General features: G+C 35.3%; 1 protein-coding gene across 21 annotated transcripts in view; it reads right to left on the bottom strand.

Annotated features, from left to right (window-relative positions):
* The window catches only part of CNTNAP2 (contactin associated protein 2), a 1168055-nt gene that overhangs the window by 160259 nt on the left and 982251 nt on the right, over window positions 1-25545 (bottom strand). For all 21 annotated transcript variants that reach the window (XM_083826978.1, XM_083826979.1, XM_083826989.1 and 18 more), the window contains one exon: window positions 21434-21561. In XM_083826978.1, the coding sequence (XP_083683104.1) occupies window positions 21434-21561 (128 nt within the window). The remainder of the gene's footprint in view (window positions 1-21433; window positions 21562-25545) is intronic.

The following is a 25545-nucleotide window of genomic DNA, read 5'->3' as shown; positions in this document are numbered from 1 at the left end:
GCCCCGGACTGGAGCTGCAGCCTGTGGAGAGAAGCCCACGCAGGAGCAGGGGGCCTGGGGGGAGCTGCCGCCCGTGGGGGACCCATGCTGGAGCAGTTTGTTCCTGGCTGATAGACCCATATGAAAGCAGTTCTTGAAGAGCTGCTGCCTGTGGGCAGCCCCCGCAGGATCAGTTCGGGAAGGATGGCATCCCGTGGGAGGGACCCCACGCTGGAGCTTGGGAATGGAGTGACCATGAAGGAGTAGTAGATGATGAAACATTATGGACTGACTTCAGCCCCAACTCTTCATTCCCCTGTGCTACTTGCGAGGAGGAGGTAGAAGAGGGTGGATGGAGGAGAAGGTGTTTTTAGTTTGCTTTTAGCTTCCCACTGTTCTAGTCTATTAGTGATAGGCAATGGATTATATTAATCTCCCTACATTGAGTCTGTTTTGCCTGTGATAATAATTGGTGAGTGATCTCCCTGTCCTTATTTCAGCCCTTGAGCCCTTTCCGTCATATTTTCTCCTCTTCTTTCTTTGAGGAGGGGGAGTGAGAGTTGCTATGGTGGAGTTCAGCTGCCCATCAGGGTAAAACCACCACAGAGCCAAGGACTATATTGTTGTTATTTAAATGGTTCACGTATTTTACAAAGAAATAATTAGAATAATATTGATGCTATTAGTTCACTAAATCATTACATTCTGTTTTAGATTATGGCATTTAAATCTTTGGTTAATGTTAAAAACGGCCATTAAATACTCTGCTGTACTGGTTCTGATATTATTACCTCTGAGGTAGTCAATTTGGGATAACCTCTCCTGCATGAATTTAGATAAAGAAGTTAAGAAGATAAGAATAGCTGCACTATGTCATACTAAAGGTCTATCCAACTTTGCATCCTTCTACTCAGGACAGTGGTGGATGCCTAGGAATGAGTACAAGGCTAGGACAAGCTGATAGCCATAATCTGTGTGAATACTTTCTGAACACTCAGAGACCTGTAGCTCAAGCACTTTGTGATCCAGAAGAAGCATCAGTATATTTAATAACTGTGGGTGCATATTTCTTATTTGTTGATCCCTTTTTTAATCATGTACAATCCTAGCATCTGCAGTGTCCTGTGGCAAGGATTCCCACGCCCACTGGCTATGCTGTGAGGGAATACTTGTGTTGCAGTTACCTCTACTGAGGCTCATGAAAAATCAAAAGATACTTTCAGAAAGAATACTGTTCATATATTAATTTGGGAAATTGCAACTTATCTTCATAAATTTACCTAGTAACTTCATGTTGCTCATCTGACTTTGAGTTCTCCATGTGCTGTTGAACACTGTGTACTACAGCTCTAGAAGTCAGCAGCAAGTAAACTTGCTTGTATTTAAAAAAATAGCTTTGGAGCATGTTGGGATTAAAACTACAGCTTAAAAATACAAAACTACAGCTATTATATTGCTAACAGTATACAAATGTCATGTGAGTACATTATGGTGAGTATGCTTTACATTTTTATTTTATAACTCATGTTGAACTCGACAATTCTCATAGCTTTTCCTACATTTCAGGGAGCTTTTGTGTGTGAAAAAAAAAACAAACATATTAATCTGCACTTTGCACAATGTATAATTAAATTCATATACTACCCTGGAAACAGTTTCATAGTAGAAACAGTATTCTTTTACCATTTTTTTCCATATTAAAATAAAAATTGACAAGCTGCATTCTTCTAATCTGAAATTCTGCCAGTGAATTTGCTTTCATGTATTCATCCATCCTAAACAAAACCATAAGAGCAGCATGACACTGAGTGATTTCCATTTCCTTTTGAAATTAGAATTCCAGAAAATTTTAGTATATTTTTTTATTATTTAAAACAAATTTAGACCAATTGAAGAAAGGGATCCCAATATGCGATGGAATAGAGGATAGAATGCAAGGGAACGGCACAAAGCTGCACCGGGAAGGTTCAGACTGGACATTAGGAACAATTCCTTTACCATGAAGATGGTCAAACATTGGAACAGGAGTCCTAGAGATGTGGTTGATGCCCCATGCCTGTCAGTGTTCAAGAAGCATTTGGGTAATGACCTTAGTAAAATGCTTAACTCTTGGTTAGCCCTGAAGTGGTCAGGCAGTTGGCTGAGATGACTTTTGTAGGTCCCTTCCAACTGAACTATTCTATTATGTTCTATTCACCCTTCTCATCTTCCTTTTTGCTAGGCTAAGCAAAAGTTATGTGCTCAGCAGAGCTAATAGAGCTGTCTCCAGATGGTTCATCTCTGATGCTTGATGAATTGAAAGTTGTTGCTACACTTTGTCTCTCCTGATGAAAACATGTCAGTCCTGAAGGTGATTTCTCACCTTATAGACAAGGCTGAGAACAGGAGAAGATTTAGCACAACAATATGAACTGTTTTTTTTAACCACAAGGCCCTTTCTGCCCTCCAGCTCTCTATTAGTATTCATTTCTTTCGAGAAGTCAGAGGATGTTCTGTTACTACTGGTTTACTCTTCTGTAAAAATGAACTATACTGAGACAAAAAAAAAAAGAGAAAAAAAAGAAAAAGAGAGATCGTGAAGGAGCGGTGGAGATGAATGATGAATTGCTATGGACTGACTGCAACCCCCATTCCGCATTCCCTTGCACTGCTCAGGGGGAGGACATAGAAGTGGGTGGATGGGAGGTAATGTTCTTTTACTTTGCTTTTAGTTCTCACTGCTCTAGTCTGTTAGTATTAGGCAATAAATTATATTAATCTCCCTACATTGAGTTTGTTTTGCCTGCTCAATTGTTGAGTGGTCTCCCTGTCTTTATCTCAACCTTTGAGTCCTTTTCTGTTGTATATGCTCCCACTCTTCCTTTGAGGAGGGAGAGAGCAGTTGTGGTGGAGTTCAGCTGCCTGTCAGGGTGAAAACACCACAGAGGGTGCAAAGAGGACAGAGCCAGGTTCTTTTCAGTGGTGTCCAGTGACAGGACAAGAGACAATGCACACGGAGTGAAACATGGGAGGTTGCTTTTGAACATCAGGAAGTGTTTTACTGTGAGGGTATTGGAGCAATGGCACAGGTTGCCATGAGAGGTTGTGTAGTCTCCTTCCTTGGAGATCTTCAAAAGCCACCTGGACATAATCCTGGGCAACCTGCTCTAAGTGGCTGTGCTTGAGTAAAATGACCTCCAGAGATCCCCACCAACCTAAATCATTCTGTGATTCTGCAATCTTTATGACAAAAGATTTCTTTAAACTGTTACTGTAGTAGTAGAAGACTTAAAATAGCATTAATATGAGTAATTCAAAATGCACTTAGTACACATTTTAAAAAGAGGTTAGAGTTTAAATGGTACTTGTAGGTCAACTAGCTTTGTTGGAGCATGTCTTTTCTATAAATTGTAGATGCAGCTTCAGGAAACAGTATAACTACAGGGTTAAAACCACAAAATACCTCAATCAATACATATCAAAAGGTAAGGCTATTGGAAAGCCAACAATATCAGTTCTAGCTTTACACCTGGTAAACCTATTTAGAGTAGTCTAAAACAACTTCTATTTGACTCTATCCAGATTAGTATAATAAATCAGTTTAATGCTGAATAATGGGGCTATGCATACCTATCTTTAATAAATGCATAGGCATAAGAAGTAAGATAGTACTTTTTTTTACAGGCAGCATAGAATCAACAGGGCTATGTTTTCACATGACATGCTGTACAAAATTATTAGATGAAACAAATAAAAGAAACACAAGCAAACAAAAGCAATCAAACATGCTCAATTGTCAACCTTTACATGAAATTCTTCCTCCATTTTATGGAACCGAGCAAAACCTAACATGTCTCCAAACTGCTAGTTTAGCTCAGCTTAACCTACAGCAGGATCCTAGATGATCCCTGGATCCCCCTTCTCTCTACCTCTTGAACCTTTCACAGGAGACCTAACACTCCAAAGAAAAGTAAAATTCTAAATACCTGAGAGTACAGAAATATAGACTTAGGTAGGCTAAACATTACAACTCACTTGCCTGCTCCCTGATCTCATCCATCAGTATGTAAACTGTATTTCCTATACAAGCCATCCCCATGTCCTGATACATGGTTGAATGTAATAGAAATATTCAGTAATCTGTACCACCTATATCTAAGATGGTAAGAATTATTATCATATTGAATAGCATCCTATACCATTAATAATTATGCTGAAGTAAATTATTTGCAAAATAAGTCAGAACTTGCTGGATTTGATTATCAGTGATTTCTTTGGCACACAGTGTTAGTGAGCAGGCATTAAACCCCTTTCTTTTCTGCATGACTGTGACCAGACTTGAAAGTGATGGGGTCAGGATGAAGAGAAAATCAAGTGGGATGCAAGCAAAGAAGGAGGGGAAGCAGGCTGTGGTGCAAGATGTCTTGGCTGTGATATTGGTTTCCATAAACATACCAGCAAAAATAAACTTTTTTTTTTTAATGGGTGGAGTGATTTCTTTCATAAAGAAACCATAAATTTTATGTCTGGACCTGCTATGGGGGCAGAACAACAAACCTCAGTGCCTCCTCTAGGATATATTACAAAATTATGTCTAAGGATTCAGCACTAGTATGACCAGGAATGTGGTCACACTGGAAAACTTTCATGCATCATATTAGAAGCAGTCCTATGGCTCTGTGTGCAGGGAAGGCTACAACTAATAACCCTATTGTGAACTAAATCTTCTTCATATTATTTTCAGTCCCTTGGTTCTCTCTAAAGCAATCTCGTAAATTATCAGGCTTCCTAGTGCTTGGGATTTTTAAAACTGTGAATTCAACTTTCGGTTTGGTGATAAGCATTAGAAATCTTAACTTGAGCTTAATGATGTTTTTCATCAAGTAATGGCTATTTGAGTTCCCCTAGGAGCTCTTCTCTATATTTTCAAAGCTCATATCTCTTCTGGCCGCCTTCATGTCATGAACAGTGTTTTCTCTGTTCATTTACAGACTGCTGTGCAAAAAGCAGCCTCTGGAAATGGCTGACATGCAGCATATAGTAGTCTACAAATGTGATAGAAAAAGATAACATTAAACCTTTTAAAAGCTACAGGAAGCCCTGTTATTTGCATCTGTTCCTTGCAGAAACAATCTGATGCCTTTCAAACTGAGAAGTTAAACATCTCCAATGCTACCAGACATTTCCTATCGCCTATTTGGTTACCCTAACTGGGTACTTCCTGGCAGGCCTGTTGCTCCAGTGTGTGCTACTAGGGGAAATATCACTTGGGAGGAGGCACAGAAGGGTGGTAAGTAAGGGAAGGAGCTGCATAAAGAAAATGTGATTTAAAGCCTCTCTTTTACAGGGATGAACACGCTCATGTTTAGAGAAGTTAGGGAGGAATTGGAAGGATCTGACCCCACTGAAGTGCAAGAGGAACTTGTGGGCTGTGTGAGAGCTGTGTGCAGCACAGACCCTTCTTGTGTCAGGGCACTGCCTGAAGGCAGGAGAAGGCAGCATTGCAGGGGCTCCACTTGCTAATCCCATTGCCTGATGCTAACCCCCAAGGATGGTCTATGCCTAAAAGCTCTATGAGAGCTCTCACTGATCAATTTATTTCAGTATATGTGATAATTTAATTTCCCATCAAATATTGCAGGGAGTATGCGTATTTGTCCTATTGTGCTGTTTCTACCCACAATGTGTGTTTATTCATTACCCACTCAGCTATTTGTCTTTAATTAGTTCCTCAGCTGAGTACTTCAAGCTGTGCAGTGCATGTCTGGAATGTTTCTTGTTTTACTAATGAATTTAATTTCAGGAAAATCCTTGATCATAGCTCAGCCACTACGAACTACTGACTCTTCATATGTAAATAAAAGGGAGGAGATGTGGAGGGCCCCAGGCTTGCTTTCTGTGATAAGTGATGATGTCTACTTGCCTAACTCTCTTCAAGAGAGTGAGTACAACTAGGAAAGAGGGGACAAAGCATGAGGTAGAGAAATAAATCTACAACATAAGCCATCATTTCTCTAAAGATTTCAAGGGAAACGTCTAGTCTAATCATTCTTCTTACCATGCATATTTAATACAGACACCAGAATTCAGAATTTCTGGATCCCAGAAAAATAAATTTTACAGGTGGACTCTGAAAACATCTGAATATTATTTCCGAATATTTTTAATTTTTACATATTGAACTCACAAACAGAAAAAAAAGTGTGGAAAATCATAGAATAATTTTTCTCTCCTTGCACAGTGTTTCATAGAATAAGACTGATATAAATAGAGGCTGATAGCCTTACATGTTACATTTTCTTTCAGCATCTAAAAGTATTTGTTGGAGTCAGGAGACTTTCTTGTTATGCCTTGATAAATCACATATGCAATTTTGTATCTCTGTTGGATTCTTCTTGGTTTGGGATTTTGCTCATTTATTTTTTGATGTGATGGAGATTACTAACCCGATTTGTGGATCCCTAGCAGTATCCGTGCTGCTAATTATAAAGGAATAGAAATGCTTGAGATTGACTTCAGGTAAATTCTAAATTTGGCCATGTAGAAGTAGAATGATTATATTTAGCATTTGAGTAACCTGAATGGTATGAATGATTGTGATCGGATTTTTGTAGAAAAATGGAACTGGTACTTGGAAAGTCTACCAGGATGATTAACAAAATGAAAACATTTTACAAAAAATGAATTAGAAGAGTTTGGCTACATTAGTCTAGATAAACAAAACATTGTGAGGAGTCAAGATGGCACTTCATGAATGTATTTTGGAACTACTGATTAGGAAGTAAGACGTTTTTGAGAAAAAAATTAGTATAGGTACAAGACCAAAAGGGTATAGATTGGATATGAATACATGCTGATTGCAAATTAGAAGTTGTTTTCTACCTGTCTAAGGAGAGACGCTCTGAAATACTTTTGCAAACAGGAGACTTACAAGATGGGATTTTGTTAAGTTTATGGAAACGATTGTAGGATAATTGATGGAGAAAGGAAATGAAGCTCCTGATATATATCCTCAGGTCTCTGGTTTGCTAGAATGCCCAAGAGATGTTAAGGAGAGATTGAATTACTCTTTACAATGTATTAATAATGTATTGTTTCCAGATTGCTGAGGACCATTAAGGGGTTATTTTTGCGTTGATATTTCCCTTCCTCTGAACACTACAGATTTGTGATTGCTAGACACACAAATGAAGTGCTGTAGAACTCTGAATCATGCTAAAGTATCTCAGCTGTTTGGCTATGTGTCCAACTCAAAGTTAAGTCAATTAAATTTAGGGAATAGGAAGGGACAGGAATAATCCACAAGATTAGATTGTTTTTGCCATTCTAGGATCACCTTGGAGTTTTCTATATTTAACAGATTCCCTGTTATATCAATAACCTTAGATACTGTTGATGTCCCCGGCCCTTTCTCCTGCTTTTGTTTTTCTTAGGAGTTTGACTGTTATATCTTATGATGGCTCTCAGCTTTGTGACAGGACAAGGAGAAACATTTTATGGTGTATGGTGGATAACAACACTTTGTATACCAGTTTTATTGACTCTGGAATATTTATTTATCACCTAAATCCCTTTCAGTAAGATGTTGGAGAGACAAGTATGGCAATAGTGTTCACTTCATTCACTTAATATATTCTCAGATTTAGAAAAAAAAAAAAAAAAAAAGAGTGGCTGTAGAAATCTCCCCCTGAAAGTTTAGGAATAACTCTTGCATAATGATTCTTCCCTTCAGCAATGAATCACGTTTCTCTGAGCATACCGAGTCAAGAAGAAACCCTCTTTCAAGCCACGTTCATTACACTTTTAAGAATTTTATAACTTTCATTTGAACTCTTATGGAATGGGCTTGTTATTCAGAGGTCAGATGTACTGGAAAGAAATTGAATTGCTGCAGGAGAAATTAAGGAGCACTAGACAGTAAGAAACAGGTCTAACATTCATATTTCATAATCACAGGAAATCTTTCTTCAGGAAATTCTCATTTCCTATATACTGTGAATTTAATATGGCTATTCTGCTCAGGTTCTCATGTTGTATTCATGTATTCATTAGTAACTGCACTACCATATGTCAGGTATGCCTTTTTTTTTTTTTTCTCAACGATTTCCCTATGGGAGAGACTGAAGAACAAAGGCCCAAAAGTACTTCTTGCATCTGGAAAAGATGTTAGGGAATTTTTTAGTGATGTTTCATTCCAAACTGCCTCAAGCTGGTCTCAGTGGCCTCTCTTTCAATAAATATTATGTCCGTGCCCCAGAAAAAAAACACTGTCCCTCTCTAAACAGGCAACATCACATGGGAGTTTCAGATAGACACCCTAGGGCCTGATTGCTAGGGCATCTGGAAACAAGTACCAAAACTTGACTTTGAGATAAGCCAGTTCATAGTGCAAGGATTAGCCAATTAGTCCTTTTTCCTATTCCAACCTGTAATATAATAAATATAAATAACAAATATAATAATAATATACAATACATATTATATATTATCAACCATTACAATCAATATTAATTATAATCAATTATTAAATTAATAATATTATTAAATACATAATATAATAAATATGAATAACAAATATAATAAACCTGTTTTATACTAGCTTCAATTTCCTAAGTTTCATGTTCAAGTTTTCTACGTTGCTGTAATTCAAGAAAGAGATGGAGAAAGCATGGATAAGCTCAACATATACAAACATTTTCGATGATGAGAATCATTTTCATACAATAGCATAATCAAAGAATCTCAAAGAGTCATAAAATATAGATTGATTTTGCCAGTTTATAGGTGAGGTTTCAAGTCTGATTGTGTGGCTGCAAGCTTTTGAGAGTATTTATCTTAGGCTATCTGTTCTCCACATATGATTGGCTATGCAAACATAAGACCATCTGCATATAATAATTTGTTTGTAGTAATGAACACAGTAGTAATAAATTTAAGTACCCCCTACATTTTTCAAGTATTTGTGTCATTGCTGCGTGACCTCTGGTGACAATACGGGCAATACAAAGGCAATTCATGACTCCAGAATGGGTAGAGGAGATGGATCCCTTCACTAGTCGTAGGATGTATTCATTCAGGAATTAATCAAACTGTTTATCTTCTGGGATCCTGCCAACATTTACTGACAGGACAGGAGTATCATAATCAATAGCATTGACTGCTGCAGAGTTGTTTAGGGAGATGAGTAGTTTTTTTTCCATCTACTCTGTCAATGCTAGGTGGGACATTAATTAAGATAAACTTGTAGTTGACCTCTCTGCTAACACCTCTCTGGCCTTACAGGGAAACAGAAGACTTGATGGTGGTCAGTGGCTAGAGAGAACTGCCATATGGGGAAACCTTCTGTGCAGGTTAGACTACTGTATGTTTGAAAGATGAAAATACTTTTTTTCTCTAAATGACACTGACAACAATGGTATCAACACCATTATCAAGATTGTCCTTTACTACCCAGCACTAGGAAAGGTCTGACTTATAGATCTTTACTCACAAAAAAACAATCAGCATGTGACTGTTCATTCCTTTTCCTGATTCAAATGATATAATATATTTAACAAGCATAAAGGGACTGAAGCAGGTGATGTATGAAGAGAGCCTGAGGGAACAGGATTTGCTTAATCTGAGAAAGACTTGGAAGGGAGCTAGTTGCTGCTTTCACTGCCTGATAGGTAGTTCCAGAGAAGAAAAATCCCATCTCTCCTCAGAGATGCAAATCAAACAATCAAGATAACAGTCACAGATTACAACACAGAAAATTCCCACTGGATATAAGAAAAATATTTTCACAGTTAGAGCAGTTAAGCACCGGAACATGTTGCCCACAGAGACTGCAGAAACTATATCCTCAGAAATTTTCATAGAATGAATAGAAAAGTCCCTACACAAACTGATCTGGGTTAGAAGTTAGTCTTGCTTTGAGCAGGAGATTTTTACTAGATGACCTCAGGAAGTCCCTTCCAACTTCAGTTAACCTATGATTCTATGATTCTTGCAAAGCATTTTATGTTTCAAGATCTTTAAGAATTTAATGTCTTGCTCTGGATTGTGAGAAAGATATAAAGCAATTCTCAACAATAGAATAAAATGTTGCTTTTATTTTGTGTCATCATGCTATAGTTTTTCTGACTGGAAGGTGGAATATTCTCTGCTTCTTGAATAATTGATTTATTGTTGTGTTAATTGCTTTATTGTTGTTGGCTTTTGTACATCTTCTTTGAACAACTGGATCCTCCCTCACTCCCACTCCTGTGCCTTTGAATAACATGATGCATAAAATACAAAAGATGGTGAAAAATTTTTATCAACTAAGTGGTAAAAACAGAAATAAGTAAAATAATGGAAGTCCAGACATTTTGATTATTTAACTGTTCAAGCAGATCATCAGCAGATTAAAGGAAAACCTCAACAAAACACATTTCATTCTTGTTGCCAGGGAAAGTTGTTATTTTTGGTAACAACAGTATACCTATCTGTTGAGCTAACAGTTTCATATGCTGGTTTCCATTCTTGTCAAATCCTGACTATTGCTTAAATGTCTTAATTTTATTTGTTTGTATCCTGGACTACTATAGATTTTCTGAGATTGGGTTAGATGCAATGCACTATATGACAATAATATATTTATTTAGTAACTCACTGTTCCAGGATCCCAAAGTTACCTTATAATATTATGGAGAACAGCCAGATTAGCTACCTGAAATATAACGTACGCACAGAAAATAAGATAGAGTTCAAACATGGTAGTATATACAGAGACGAACTTCAGAATATAAATATTCGTATGAATATTCAGAATGGAGAGGTAAAATATCAGTTATTCACCTTTTAATTTGAGCTGTAGTGAAGATACTGAAAAAATGTTTATTTTCAGTTTACAAAAGCTATAGCTCGCAATTCTCTTTCTTGAAAGTAATTACTTTCTGTTTAAAGAAAGGAAAAGAGTGTCCCTCCCATGAATCAAATGTTTCATTTAGTTATGTATTTTCTAACAAAACTTTTGCGTTGTTACAAAACACTAAAGCTTTTGAAAGTTCTGAAAGAAACTGAATTTATTTCAAAGTGTTCATGAAATATAAGTACATTCAGCTGATTTTTTTGGGAAAGTTTTACCCAGTTTTGGACATTTAAAAAGTCTTTTTTAATTCAACACCTATTTATATATGGAATAGAATTAAACAGTGACATAAAGATTCTTTTTTGAAATGTTGAAAATCAAAGTCAAAATGATGTCCTAGTATCAATCAGCATTGGACTTGATAACAACATGTTCAGTTTCAGATAACTTTGTATGTTTTTCAGTGTTGGTATGGCAAGTGTTTCTGAGTTTCTCTCCTTTTGGGGTGGGAACTTAACACATTGCAAAAATCCCTTTTCTACCATGTTTTTGGAAGCATCTTGGCTTTCTTGAAAGGTATCCTACCAACTATGGGTCAAGTCTGCCTGCCTGCATATTAAATAAGAAGGTACAATAAAAGTTCATAACAATAAATCATCATAGAAAATCTATGATATAAAAAAATAAAAAAATAAATTGTATATGAGTGAATGATGTAGAAACATGAACTCTATTCTTGGGCTAAAAATTGTCTTACAGCGACTTTAGTTCCTCACTTTTAGAAAGCAGAACTATTTCCAATGGTAAGGCAAAAGTTTCCATCTACAGGATTTCATGAAACCAAGGGTAAATAATAGCATACGGATATAGCATGCACGTTGGAAATTGATTAATGAAAGTAAAGGCTGAATGGATTTTGAACACATAAGTCACTACTGCTTCTCTTTCCATAACTGTATCTGTGAAGGCTGTTCTATTGAAGAAAGTTGCTTTTCTCAATTTGATTAAATCACCTGTGCAGAAGATTCTGCACAAATGAGAGTTGAAATATGGGCATATAAAAATGTTAGAATTTGCTACTTGATATTATGAAGCTAAAAGCTTCATGATTCTGAAAGCTTAGCTAAGATTTTCCAAGTAAAGATTGCTGTAAGGTCTTAAGAGTAAATGGATAGAACTGTTTTGAATTCCTTTAATGAGAAGAAAAATATGGTTTTAGAAACTAAAGGATTTTTTTTTCACTCCATTTAATTCCACTTGAACTGATTAAAAGTTAAAACCTTGACTAAAATAATCAGTATTTTCCCTTCCCTTCCCTTCCCCTCTCCCCTCTCCCTTTCCCCTTCCCCTTCCCCTCTCCCCTTCCAAGTCTTGTATTAAGACATAATTAGATGTAACATGGTTCCCTAGTAGAGAGACCATTGGTGCCAGTTTACAAAGCACTGAGGGTCCTCAGCTTCTTCTTAATTAGTTTCTTTGGTGGTTGGGTGTTTCTTAGTGTTACTGAGTTGCTTTCTGTTTTGTTCTAGATGCTAGGTGCTGTGAAGTTAGAAGAGATCCTTTATAACTGGATATCCTCTGCTCTGCTGCCACACACTTTTCTATGTTTAAATGAGACTGAATTTGCATACTGACACATGGTGATGAAAGAGTCTGACCTTACTGTACTTCACCTTCAATCATTTTTTGCCTTTTTCTGCTCTTTCTGCTTTTTAAATGTCAGTCAGTACTGCAGGAATATACAGGCCAAAAGTATTAAAGTGAGAAAAAGTTTCACCTAAAAAATGAGCATAGATATTTTTCTCCATTTTAAACCTAATTTCTGAGATTATTCAGGTTTATGAGGTGAAATTTAAAGGTGACTATAAGTTTATGCACGTAATTGACAGGATTCCAGTAACTTATCATTCCCCAATTTAATCTAAGGTTCTCTTAGTTCCTTACTGCTTTACTGACATTTCCTTCTCATCACATCTCTCTGCACTTTGGGAACTGTTTCATCATTTCATTTTCAGGTTTTGTACCCTGCACAGTTTCTTTTCTTATTTTGCTGTACGTAAGTGGTAAGATATTAATATGCATTACAGTCATATAGATGGTAAAATGTTGGAAATTATAATTAAAGCATAACTTTAACAGGATTTGAATTTAATATGAACAGCTACTGTATGTCATCTATTAGACTAACAAGTCTTTGCTTAAATTCCCTGGGAATTTAGAGACAATACTTTACGTGAAATGCTTCAGATACTTGTTTTTTCGTATTAAAGAAGATAAAATTAACCTGTATATAATCATAATAATGATGTGAATTTGAATAAAATTAGCTCTTAGTTGCATTGAATTCTGTATATCTGAAACATAAAGCTCCTACCTCCTCTATGGAGTTTCACCCTTTTTTTCTTTTACGATCAGTTGGAGAATTGAACATGGGCGTTGACTGCCATATGTTCTCATTACTTCACCAAATACATAAAGAGAATATAATTTATTAGGGCCTTGAAATACAAACAAACTGCCTTCTGTACATTATACCAACATACATATTTACAAAGGATTGAATGCATGGGAGACTTAATTAATAGTAGGCATGTCTATTCCTAACTTCTACCAGGTAAAATGTGTCTGCCACTGTCTGGTTTAAATTTCATGACAACTGTGGGAAGTGTGGAGATGTAAATTGAGCAATTGATTCCTTGTACCTAAATTCAATATATGTATAAAACAGATGTAATTTGCATTCTAAAAGACAGTAGAGAATGTACAAAAAGTAACTGGCAGGAAAGTATGCAGTAAAGGATTAAATATATATCCACTAATAATAAATACTCAGGGCATACCCCTTTCAGGTCCTTAGGGACAGCAATATAAATTTTACTCGTAATGAAAATACACACTAAATGACAGCGTAATCTCTAATACTTTCATCCATCACCAGGTGTGGGCAAAAGTGGTGTAAGTTTTGCTTTTAATCAAACACTCAGACTCTACTAGATATTGACAAAGCTTGAAAAGGTTTTAAAAATAAGGGATTAAGCTGCATCAAGAGTCAATGCCTGCCATTAAAAGGTTCTCTCTTTTGTATATTCTGACAAGATCAATCTTATATAAAGGGTTTCTTTTTTCTTTCTTATTTTTGTTTGTCTGCATTGCATTATTGACTAGGTGATTTGGGGATTACTGACTGTATATGGCAGTGTTTTTTCTGGTTTGCCAAGATCATAATTTTCACTCTACTTTTCCTTTATTGTCTTGCAGTATTTGTAGGCATCCTGCTGCTTCAGGTAGACAAAAAAGACATGTCAAAAAAAGGATGATGATTAAATTTTATGTGATCTGTATTTCTTCCTTCTCTGTAAAATGCATAGTGCTCAAGGGTAAGGTTTGCTCTCAGAAAGCAAATAACAGAATAAAACTTGACAGTGAGTGGGGTACATTAGAGAATATCACATATGACCTGTGAGTCAATGTGATTTATGATAAATCGTGTCACAAGTATTTATTCTATGAATACACTTTTATGCAAAGTTTCTACTGGAAGAGAGCTTTATGGACAAATTATAAACCTCAGAAAACAATGTTTTATGGTGAAAATGTTGACAGTTTATAGTCAGTGCATGAGCGCAGTGATAATGAGTTTTACCAATTATTTTTGTATGTAGAAAGAACTCTCAGTGATCCTTACAGTGCTGTAGAGACTCCCAACTCTCCTCCCATCTTTCCTCCCAACTTTCTAAGCCAAAATTCCTCCCATTATACAAATACAAAGGAACATGAGCAAAGTATCTAGAATGATTGACTCAGATTAAGATTATCACAAAGAAGGAAATATTTTTTGGAATTTAAATAACTCCAGATGTACAAATTCAAATATTATCTTGCTGAAAATGTACGTAACAGTGTTATCAATTCAGCTTGCATATTTCTGATTTATGACATCAGAGAATTCTTTCTGACTGTAATTATAGTGTGCCTGAGAGTTTGTTGCAAGTAAAAAGGGACGACAAAACTATCATCCCAAATGCCAGCATGTGGAGCACTTTGCTTCCTAGGAAGGGTATGAGAATATGTGTAAGAGAAACCACTGGAGGAAATACTCTTTCCTATGGCTACCTTTGGATAGATTTTAGTGAGAAAGAGAAATGTCTTATGCAAACAATGGAAGTTTTGCAGCTCCTATTTTCAGAGCAGGCAAAGTTTTATTCATAGGACCAGAAATAGCCTATAGTTTTATGAGACAACCAGCCATAGTCTGAAATTTACTGTGAGGTAAGAAAAGAAAGAGTTCTCTTAGACACATACAGGAATTCCAGAAAATCTTTTTGGTACTGTTAAAAACATTTCCTCACCAATACTAAAATAAATTCAAGTTAAAATAAATAATCAAAGCAAATAAATAATCAAAGCAAAACAGGGTTAGAGGTAAACAGAAAGAGACAGACTTAACCACGGGAAATGAAGTTATTTGCCTCGGTTATTAAACAACAATCAGTTATTAAACACCTAATGGAATGTATGCTTACTTAGAAAGTTTTGGAAGGATGACCTAGTGATTCATTCTCTTCTCTTGCGTCTCTGAGGAAAGCAACCACATATGAAGAATAATCACAGCAATTTGATTAACTGAACTGGATGATCCCTATGCAGATCATGAGTGGACACAGTTACTTATTTTATCAACTTCAATAAATTCAGCTGAAAAATCAAATAACTATGAATTACTTTTTTATTATTATTATTATTTAAGCTGTTTTCATTGAAAAAAAAAAAACAAACACCCACTTCTCCTTTCTGCTAGTAGAATCAGAATGACTGTAACATACAGTGAGAACAATATTGTAGTGTTCTTTGGATGTATTTGTATCCCACTTGAATTACACTATGTACAGTCCAGTGCAACAAATAAATAAATACGTGATGGGGCAAATAGCTGAGAAAATTCAGCAGACAAATTTTTAAGATTATTAAATGCAGCTACAGTTACTGGGAAAAAAACAGTTAAATTCTTAAATGGATCAACTGTTGACTTGTATTTACCACACTGATTACAGCTGATTGGGAAGTCATAAAAAGTTCATAAAAATAAATGTATATACATATATCTAGCAATAAAAGCAAAATATGGGGATATACAGAAAAGTGTGGAGATTTTGATTAGTTTTCTAACCCAGGTAACAAAGAAGAAACTAACACCTCAAATGGGAATTGCTTAAATTTCAGTTATTTAATCCCATCATGCTTCCAGTGTAATCATTGCTTCAAAGGTTTCAAAAAGAAATTTTTGTATTTTTGTATAAAAGAGGAACTGTAAGCACTCAGACTTGATTTTTTTTTTAAATCATTCATGTTAATTTTCATATGATAACATTTTCACTTCTAGAAACCTGTAATACAAATCACTGTGTTACTGTAACGTTGTATAAGGTAGAGTAGGAATAATTATCTTCTACTGAAATTACAGCTGTCTCTTTTACCTATTATAATTTTCATTTCATTTCATTTATTTTATTTTATTTTATTTCATTTTATTTTATTTATTTTATTTCATTTTTTTATTTTTATTTTTTATTTTCTGGGATACTCTCCAGCTTACCTTACCTATGTATATAACAATAATACCACTGCTGTCCTGATTATGTCAACACATTGCATATACTATTAGAGAATTGGCCTTGTTCATAGGTTTAACATGTTCCTGAAGACTGAAAGCTGATAGAAAGGCAGTGTTATTTTCTCCTGAAAATTAGGTGTTAACATTGAAAAACAAGTTCAAGATGTTGAAAGAACACACATGAGGAAAAAGAGAAGACAACAAATTATTAGGTCATCCTTGTTAAATAGATTCCTTCTGCTATTAATTTATGTTTCTGTTTAGCCCTTGCTTCAGAGATATTCTATGACAAAGAGCTACTCTGTTTGACCCCGCATACAGAATGCAATGATAAAAAATAATATAAAATTGCTGGAAAAAAAAAAGTTTTCAAATTTTTTCAACATGTCAGACTCAGCTGAAACTAGCTGGAATAGATATCCTGCCCTTAGGACAATATAAGGTTAGTTCATTAGTGTTCTGGGAAACCTATTGTTAGTTCGGAATATAATGAAAATGGGCTTGGCATATACATGGATAACTAAGTTTATTTTTCATGACAAAAACAGTTCCGAGTCAACAAACCGAACATGTGGTACATAGGAAGTATTTTATTGAAGGAATACTAAAGACACATTGCCAAAGCATATGAGTAATGACCCTGGCAGTTGCTGTCTTTTTTAGATATCTATAAGGTGGCTTTAACACAAACTCATAGTCACCAACAATGGGTTTTAACACAAATCCATAGTCACCAAAAATACCTATGTTCAAACCACCATCTGATTAATTAAGCCAACTCTATTAGAATGCTTCAACAGGAAATAAAAGAGTAAAACCAAAAGTGATTTTTAGAAGTGAAAGAAACAAAGTATCAAATTGCAAAAGGAGTAATGATAAACAATACTCAAAATCAATGAATAAGAGCTCAAAGTATATTTCCCTAGACAACACACACGAGCAGTCAAATGCACACAGACAAAAACAAAATCAATGCACTGATGTAAGAATCAAGTTTTGATTAGTTCTTGAATTTCTGTCATCTGTCAAGGAGACGTTTTTGTCTGTCACTGCAGATCCTATGTGAACAGTGCTGTTACTGGACTTTATGAAACCTTGGCTTATAGAGAACCATAGTCAATGCAGCTGCTTCTTCCCATTTTGAAGATGGAGATGGAAAAAAATGTAAATCTGAGATGAGTAAAAAACGTCATCCCCTTAAATTTTGTTTTTGCTATGGCAGAAATGAGACAAAAGGAAAACTGACTCTAAGAGAAAGGCAAATCCAGAGCAGAACAGTTAGCTTGTTTTCCTCTGGGCTTAGAAAGAGTACACTCAAATTAAAATGCTTGGAGGTCTTTGAGAAAAGTATACACTTAGCAGGCTATAAATATAGGAGATATGAGAACGCCAGTATTTTCCTAAGTGGACTGAAAAGAAACTCTTGAATGGTACCAAAAGTCTTGGAAAGGTACCAAAAGTCACAAAAGTAATTTTGGTTCAATATGATTACTGATGAAATCCCAATAGTAATAGCCCCAAACTTTATAAACTAAGCTCTTCAGGTAATCACTAGATCCATTTTTGCAGCCTTGAGCTACCACCTCAGGCTGAATTTAGACAGAGAAAACCCAGCAATACTAATGTTCTTCTCTAAGGGGAGAGGGCTTGAAGTGCCTCTTTGCATTACAGTGGAGTAACAAACAGATGGCAGATGGGCAGAGTCTTTCTAGGATTGACTGGGACAAAGACAAATGTGGTGGGACTGAGGAGTCTAGGTGCTATTACTTAAGTATTAATACAACTGAAATAGGTCTGTCAAAGGATTTTTATCAATGTTTCAAAGATACTTGAAGAATAAAGCTGATTACTTAGTGGTTCTACATTGACCCTTTTTATCTATGTCCTGCACAGGAAACATTCACTTGAGAAAAACAAAAATTTACCCTAATCCAATATTGCTATGGAGTCTAAGGACTGGGAAATTCTAAGTTATTTAGATACGCGTTTTTATTGTTTTCATTTTTATTCCAGCTCAGCTTAGAGGAATTTAAGAAACTGTCAGGGCAATTCTGTATGTATGAGGCCCTTTTTCCTGACTACCTTTTAGGATACAGGTAGTGTATTGTGAGGTGAAGTCAGTTATGAAAAATAGTTCTGTAACACAAAGATAGATAATGATGTATGGCTAAGTTTTCTGATTTTATTTCCAAGAATAGCCACAGTCCAAGTTTGCCCAGAACAACCTTAATCAGGTCATAAATCAGGGAACAGAAAAATGAAATAGTCATTTGTGGGACAAAAATAAAATCTATATTTCTGAAGGAAGAATCTCAATCTAGTAATTTTTTTTTTTTGCAGTAGGAGGACAGTTATAATTCAGCAATAAGTGCATTACATTTCTAAAGTTTCTTGGTTTGCGTAAGACAAATGGCACTGAGATGAATGATTTTCAGATTTACTTAGGTCAGTCAATAGTGTAAGAACAATTAAATGGTGTAACCACAGTTGTTTAATTAATTTCTTAAAAAAAAATCACCTTTCAAATCTCTCACATTGCTGATCAAAGGCTAGGCAGGATGGGTATGGGAGCAAGGTAACTGCATGACACAACACAGATTTTTACTTTCTTTAATACTTCTTGCCCTCAAATACAAAGGTTCCAGTTGGCTGTTCTTATAGACTTAACTGGTAAGGCACTCTTACCTTTTACACCTTCCTTCCAACCAGACCAAAAAACTGTATTTTTTCCCTAGTCTTCATACCTCTTGAATTTCTTTTACTACCTTTGAAAATAATACCATGATAGCTGCATAGAAAATGCATGCAAATGAACTTGTGATGTGAAAAAAATATCAAGATCTTGAGTATAAATAATGTCAGTTTTGATGTATGTAATACATCAAGGCATGGATTAATTCTGTTTTATAAAATTCCTTTCCACAAACTCAACATTTTGGATCTTTGTTCCCTTGGACACATTTTGAAAATTTTAAAATTTTCCGTAGGACAAAACACTTGTATTCCAGTAAGCTGTAATCTATGCTGAGACAGCAGTGGCCTGGGTACAGCAACTGCTGTATGTGGTCAAGAAAGAACATAAAGGAGAATGCACAGAGAATATAAAATGGGAGCTTTTACTAACTGCAAGGGACTGCGATTTGTATTATCTCCTGTGAGAAAACTTATACTGGCTTCCTGACAATAATACATGGTCATGGAATTAAATTCAAATTTATTCATAGGCAAAATTTCTTTAAAACTACATATTATATCTGTAAAGTTCCAACAGAAAATTCAGTTAGACAGGGTGTTAGGAGTACACTCATTCAGTTCCCCAAATAATAAAGGCTACTGTCCTCTCAAATGAGGTTTCATATGTATGAATATTTAGAAATGGCTCAGATTTCAGAGACTGATATTTATAGAACTCATATTTAGGATATGAGGAACAAAGGTGCAAGAAAGATGCTATTTGTTATTCCTTACTCATCAGTTGTAGGAGCTTCTTATGAAAATGTTTGTCAGACATAGTTGGGAAACAGTGACCTGTGATTAATAAAACACCATAAATAACAAGCACCATATAGGTGATGTGAAAGTTGCCAAAACATCTCATTTTATATATATATATATATTTTTTTTTTTTTTTTGGTGCTTGTTAGACATTGGATTCATTAGCAAAAGCTGGAGGGATCATTTCCTCCAGAAAGACCACAAACAAAAAAGGAAGATAAGCAAACTCAAGTGTATCAATGAGCAATGGCCTACGGTTTTCTGGCACTGGACTGGGAGCCAGAAGACTGTCTTTTGTTTTTGTTCTGTGACTGAGCAAAAATGTCTTCAGCTAGGATTAAATACATTATTTTAAAGCAGGGATGATAATACTGCCTTAAAGTACTTAGAAATAGGCAAATGGCAATCATGTAGCTGTAATAAGGCAGATGAGGGAGGGCAAACCAAATCTATCCCTATCAAGTCATGTTGGATGCTGGTTAGCACAGTGTTGTTCAGCTTGCATGTACTGTGCCCATTCCTTCAATATTTTTACCTTACTGCAATCCCATAGGTTGATTTAAATGGGCTCTTCACTGACATCTGAGGTTGGATTTTGTATCTGTTATAGATCATTCAAATATTAGTAACTGTAATTAAATCAGGCAACCTTTCCTTACTACACCTCTTGTAACAGAATGCACTTCAAATCTTCAAATACAAAGGATGAGTATAATCCTTGTGCCAATTGCACAATTAAGTTTTTAAAGTGTGGTTTCAAATGACCTTAAGCTCTGCTTTCAGTGGTGAATTTCACCTTCTGAAATAAATATATAGAAGTATTCAAATAGACTGAAGGAAGAATACAATCCTTCTAACTGCATCCCCACTTTTTTTGTGTATGTGAAGTAGAAATTTCATCCTTTATACTGATTTACTCTGTCACCTGCCGATCAAATTGGAGGATGTATATCTCCTATACAGCTTTAGCCTGAAAATCAGGGATATCTATAAAAACAAACAAACAAACAAACAAACAAAAACAAACCCTCGTTTTACAAATAAATGTTTAGCTTTGATATGGTTAACACTTGATAACAATCTTGTTAAACTTTATACAGCTGTAAATACAGTTTACAGTGAAAAGTTTGGCCATCATGCTACTGTTTATACACCATAAACACAGTTTACAGTGATATGCCTAGCAATGCTAATGGCATTGACAACAGCACTCAACAGAAGCACAGATGTTGAAAGATATTCTTTTGCAATCTATATCACTGTTTATATCTACATAAACTTAGTTGAATAATCAAGTTGCAACATTTACCATAAAAAAGACAAATATCCATATTTTAAAAGCAAAGATGAATAACTATACATGCAATTACATAGATAAAAATTCTCAAAACACATCATGTTTCCATAGAAAAAGGTCTCTGACCAGACAACCACTTGCCAAAATTTGCGTAGGGAATCTACAATATTACTAAATTAAAATTTAGCTTTTTTTTTTTTCTACCCTTGATTAAGTGGAAGAAAATTAGCCAACTTACGATCTCCTTGACAACGCACAGGACCCACAGATATCTTGGCTTCAGACCCAGGCCGGTCAATGTCTCCAACAACAACTTGACTCACTGGTAGGTGCTCTTTGTATGACAACATCCCAGTGTCTTTTCTCCTGAATTATAAGAAAGCAGTTGTGAAATACATAAAAGTAGTTTGCTTCATCACGTTGCCAATGAACTAATGCAATAGTTACACCAGTAAAATGCTATCCTCTAAAAATTTGTCCCAGGTGACATCCGTTTGACTAATATATCAATAAATGCATTTGTTTACTGGAAAATGAATGGATAGCAGGTACACAGTCAGAGGAGCAGTTTTTGGCATGGCCTGTCCTGGATTCAACTGGAATTCTTTGAGTCTTCCTGCTTACCAGGCTGACCAGCTCCATAGTAGTGGGTAACAGTTTGCTGTTGATTTCTTTGCTGTGAATGGGAACACAAGTAAGACTTCCTCAGGTGTCTTTGCTCTAGCTGATGACAGTTACTATCCTAATGATAAGACCTCTACATACCAAGGAAATAGTGTTTCTTTCAAATTTAATGTTCTAGTATTATCTAAAAGAGAGATATTGAAGGCTAATTGTCTGAAAAGGCTTATCATGTTTGTCCTGTTATTTTTAACAATAAGTGACTAAGTCCCAAAATCTAAATTTGTGAATCTAACCATGAGTATGCAGCTACTCCTCAAATCCAATTTCCTTTGGTAAGATCTCTAAAATTTGATTTATAGTTGTGTAGAAACTCCTTGTCTCAACTGCAGTGGGTAACACAATGTCTTTTTCATGCCTAGTTCAAATCACTATGCACTGATACAACATTTAGTCTTTATCATTTCTGGAGCTGAACACAGTTGGCATGTTGAAGGCTGTTTCTTCCAAATAGAAAATAAAACAAACCAAATTTAATTAGATACCTCAACTCTCAGTACTGGGTTTTTGTCTGTTTGTTTGTTTTTAACATAAACACATGGAAAATGAAAAGTATCCACACAGGGAAAAAAAGCACTATACATTTTAACAAAAAAGAAAGTAAGAGGAAGTGTAATTAATTCATTTTTTTTTCCTGCTTTGTTTCTAGCTGTACCTTGCCATGTTCTTGAGTATTTGAAGTAATCAACTTTCTGATCTAAAGTTCAGTTTCTTTGACCAACAATAGCACAGGATGAAGGATGAAGTCAGGATCTGGAAAAGATACTGAAGTGTAAAGTACCAACATAACTGGTAACTGGTAAAGATTTCAGAAACCTGGAAGTCTTTCATCTCTAACATAGATGACTCCATGATCTGACTCATTAAATTGCTAATAACTGGGAAGCACTGCAGGGATTTCAAGATCTGTGGTAACATTCAGAGTTTTCCATTAGCACAGTCTCCAGTCACAAGCCTCACTAGGTCCTTTTGAAGATATGAATTAAGAAAAAATCATCACATTTTTGAGTGACAGCTAATTGGAAGTGGTGTCTCTTCTCTGTGATGAGGGAGTAATTAGAGATTTAATTACTCGAGCTTTTCAAACAGTACATGTCTGTTTTCCTTAGCTGTATGTTCTCCCCCTTCAGAGCACATGCCTTTCTCCCTGGAACCTTTATATTGCAGAGGTCATTAACTCTGTTTGGACACAGCTAGAGCAGGTGCTATGAACACAGGTCAGCAAGGCTGTTACAGGGGACTGCTAAAAAGGAAGGAAAATGGAGAGAAACCCTCACAGCTTCTTTTTCAGATTGTGCTAGGTTGCACTTTTCATCTATAGGTTGCAATACGCTTTACAGATGTTTCATTATCATAAATTTGGAGACCAGAGATATAAGAAAAAGGAGATTAAAGGACTTTCCATATAAGAAAGAAAAGAGGTAACAAAGCCAGGTATGAAGTCCTAATCTTCCATCTCTGTTAAAGACAGATATCCATAGGAACCACTCCCTTCTAATAGAGGATACATGTATATCATCACTTCACATTTTGTGAGATCTTCCTCTGAGACTGGCTTTCTCTGCTGATTGCTGCTCTTTCAAAGAGTGCTTTATTTAAAACAAAGAATTCTTGAAAGTGTAGTAAAAAGTATTGGCATTCTTCTTATTTCATTCTCCTCTCACAGAAAGAGCTAATATTTCTGCTGCAAATAAGGATGTCAGAGGGCAGTCCTTTTCTTATTGCCAGTAACTCTTACCTCCTTTAAAGAAAATAAAAAGTAGTAATGATTTTCACCCTCTTCTTCATTGATCATGTTCTACTCATTTTAATATTTTATTTGTGCACTTAATGATATGGTCATTTTAAAACTGTTGTCATGAAAATAAAGCTAAATATTACAGCCATCTTCTGGAATAGCTCTATTTTCTGACAATTGGTTTCTTGTCTCATCATTGTAGGAAAGGCATTCTAGGCATTCTCCCCTGCAAAAGAACTGTTATTGAGTGGTGGGAGTACTAGTCTGAGTAGAGAAAAATTACTTGTCTTTTCTTCAACAGAACCTGTGTAGTTTGTTTTCTGTTAAAAAACAACAACAACAACAACAAAAAAACCGATAATGATAGCTTTTGTCACCCCAGCCATGCACTAAAAAAACAAATATCTTTGAGAAACTAAGTGGCTCTTTTATGATTTTCAAAGGTACTTGTAGTTCCTCTGGACATACTAATCACTGCTGACAAAGTCAAAAAAGTTATAAACCGAAGACTGGTTATAATGCTCGTCTTTGTACTACATATTTAGAAATAATCACAGCTGGAATACTCAGTTCCAAGAAGTGATAATGCTTCCGCCAGTATCTAAAGATTTTTCACATTAAGAGGGTGAAGAAAGACTCTGAAGTTTTTCCTCACCAAAGAAAATCCCCTTAAGAGAATAAAGATTGAATTCAGAGTGTGTCATATTCCTGCTAATAGCCAAATGGGAGATGAATGAATCTGATCAAATCCTGTAATTATTACCAGGAGATATCAATGAAATCTCTGTGTAATTTTATATTTCTAATTTTTGTTCCTATATATAACAGTCTGCAAAGTGCTTCAGGGTGCCTTTGAATGAAAGCAGAAGATATTAGTATAAGATTTATCATTGTTTTGATTATGATCATCTACTTACTCTTTGTAAGCATTCTGTGGTATGGAAAGAAGAAATACATTATGCATGTATCAGCAAATGACATATTCAAAGTAATGATAAAATTCTGTATTGCTATTAATTTGTTTATATAATGATTTTATACAAACAGACTTCTGATACCTGAGTTTTATTTTTTATTTATTTATTTTTTCTCCAATTTTGTTAGACATCACTTAATTATCAGTCCAGTCCTACACAGGAGAAAACATAAAGAATATATTACAGGTAGGAATGGACTTACTTATACAGATATGCTTACATGACCCGAGGAACTTGAATTGTTTTGAGAATATGAAACAAACAAACAAAAAAAAAAAAAACACGTATTGGATTGAAACAGCTGTGTTAAGCATTTATTAATTATTTGTAGTGATTTGAAGAACACAAACTCCCATGTATTCAAATTTAGAAAATATATAATTGTCTACCTCTCACAAGAACCCATATTGTAATAGCTGAATTTCCATAATATATTTGAGAGACATTAAGCAGTTTAGTCCAGAAAATATCTGAAAATGAATATCTCTTAAAAAAAGATCACAAAGGGTACAGATGTGCCAAGTATTAATGCTTTCTTCCAAAAATATCTAGCAATAATTTTATTTACACTAGAACCGCTAAGAAAAGTTAATATTACAGAGTATTTCATGAACAATGCAATTTTGGCAGCAGCACTAATAAACTGGAAGTGAGTTACTTGGAAATATGCAAACTGTAATTAACAGGATTAAAAAGATGGTAAACAAAAACTACGATTTAAGAGGAACTAGATAACTTTGGAAAGGTTTTGATGAAATTTACTTAACTGCTTTATGTGCATACTAAGCAGCACAAGAACTGTACTTTCAGATTCACCCTATTCCAAGGGCTCTGCCCTATTTACGAATTGTATAGTGATAACAATATACTCTAGGCTGAAAACTTCTATTCTTACTTGAATTGACTGTTCTCATGGATTCTTATAGATCCCTTGTGCCTTTCCCACGTCTTGTC

Source organism: Anser anser, assembly GCF_964211835.1.
Source record: "Anser anser genome assembly, chromosome: 2".
In the NCBI taxonomy this organism is placed as follows: domain Eukaryota; kingdom Metazoa; phylum Chordata; class Aves; order Anseriformes; family Anatidae; genus Anser; species Anser anser.
This window is presented reverse-complemented; position numbering and strand designations above follow the sequence as displayed.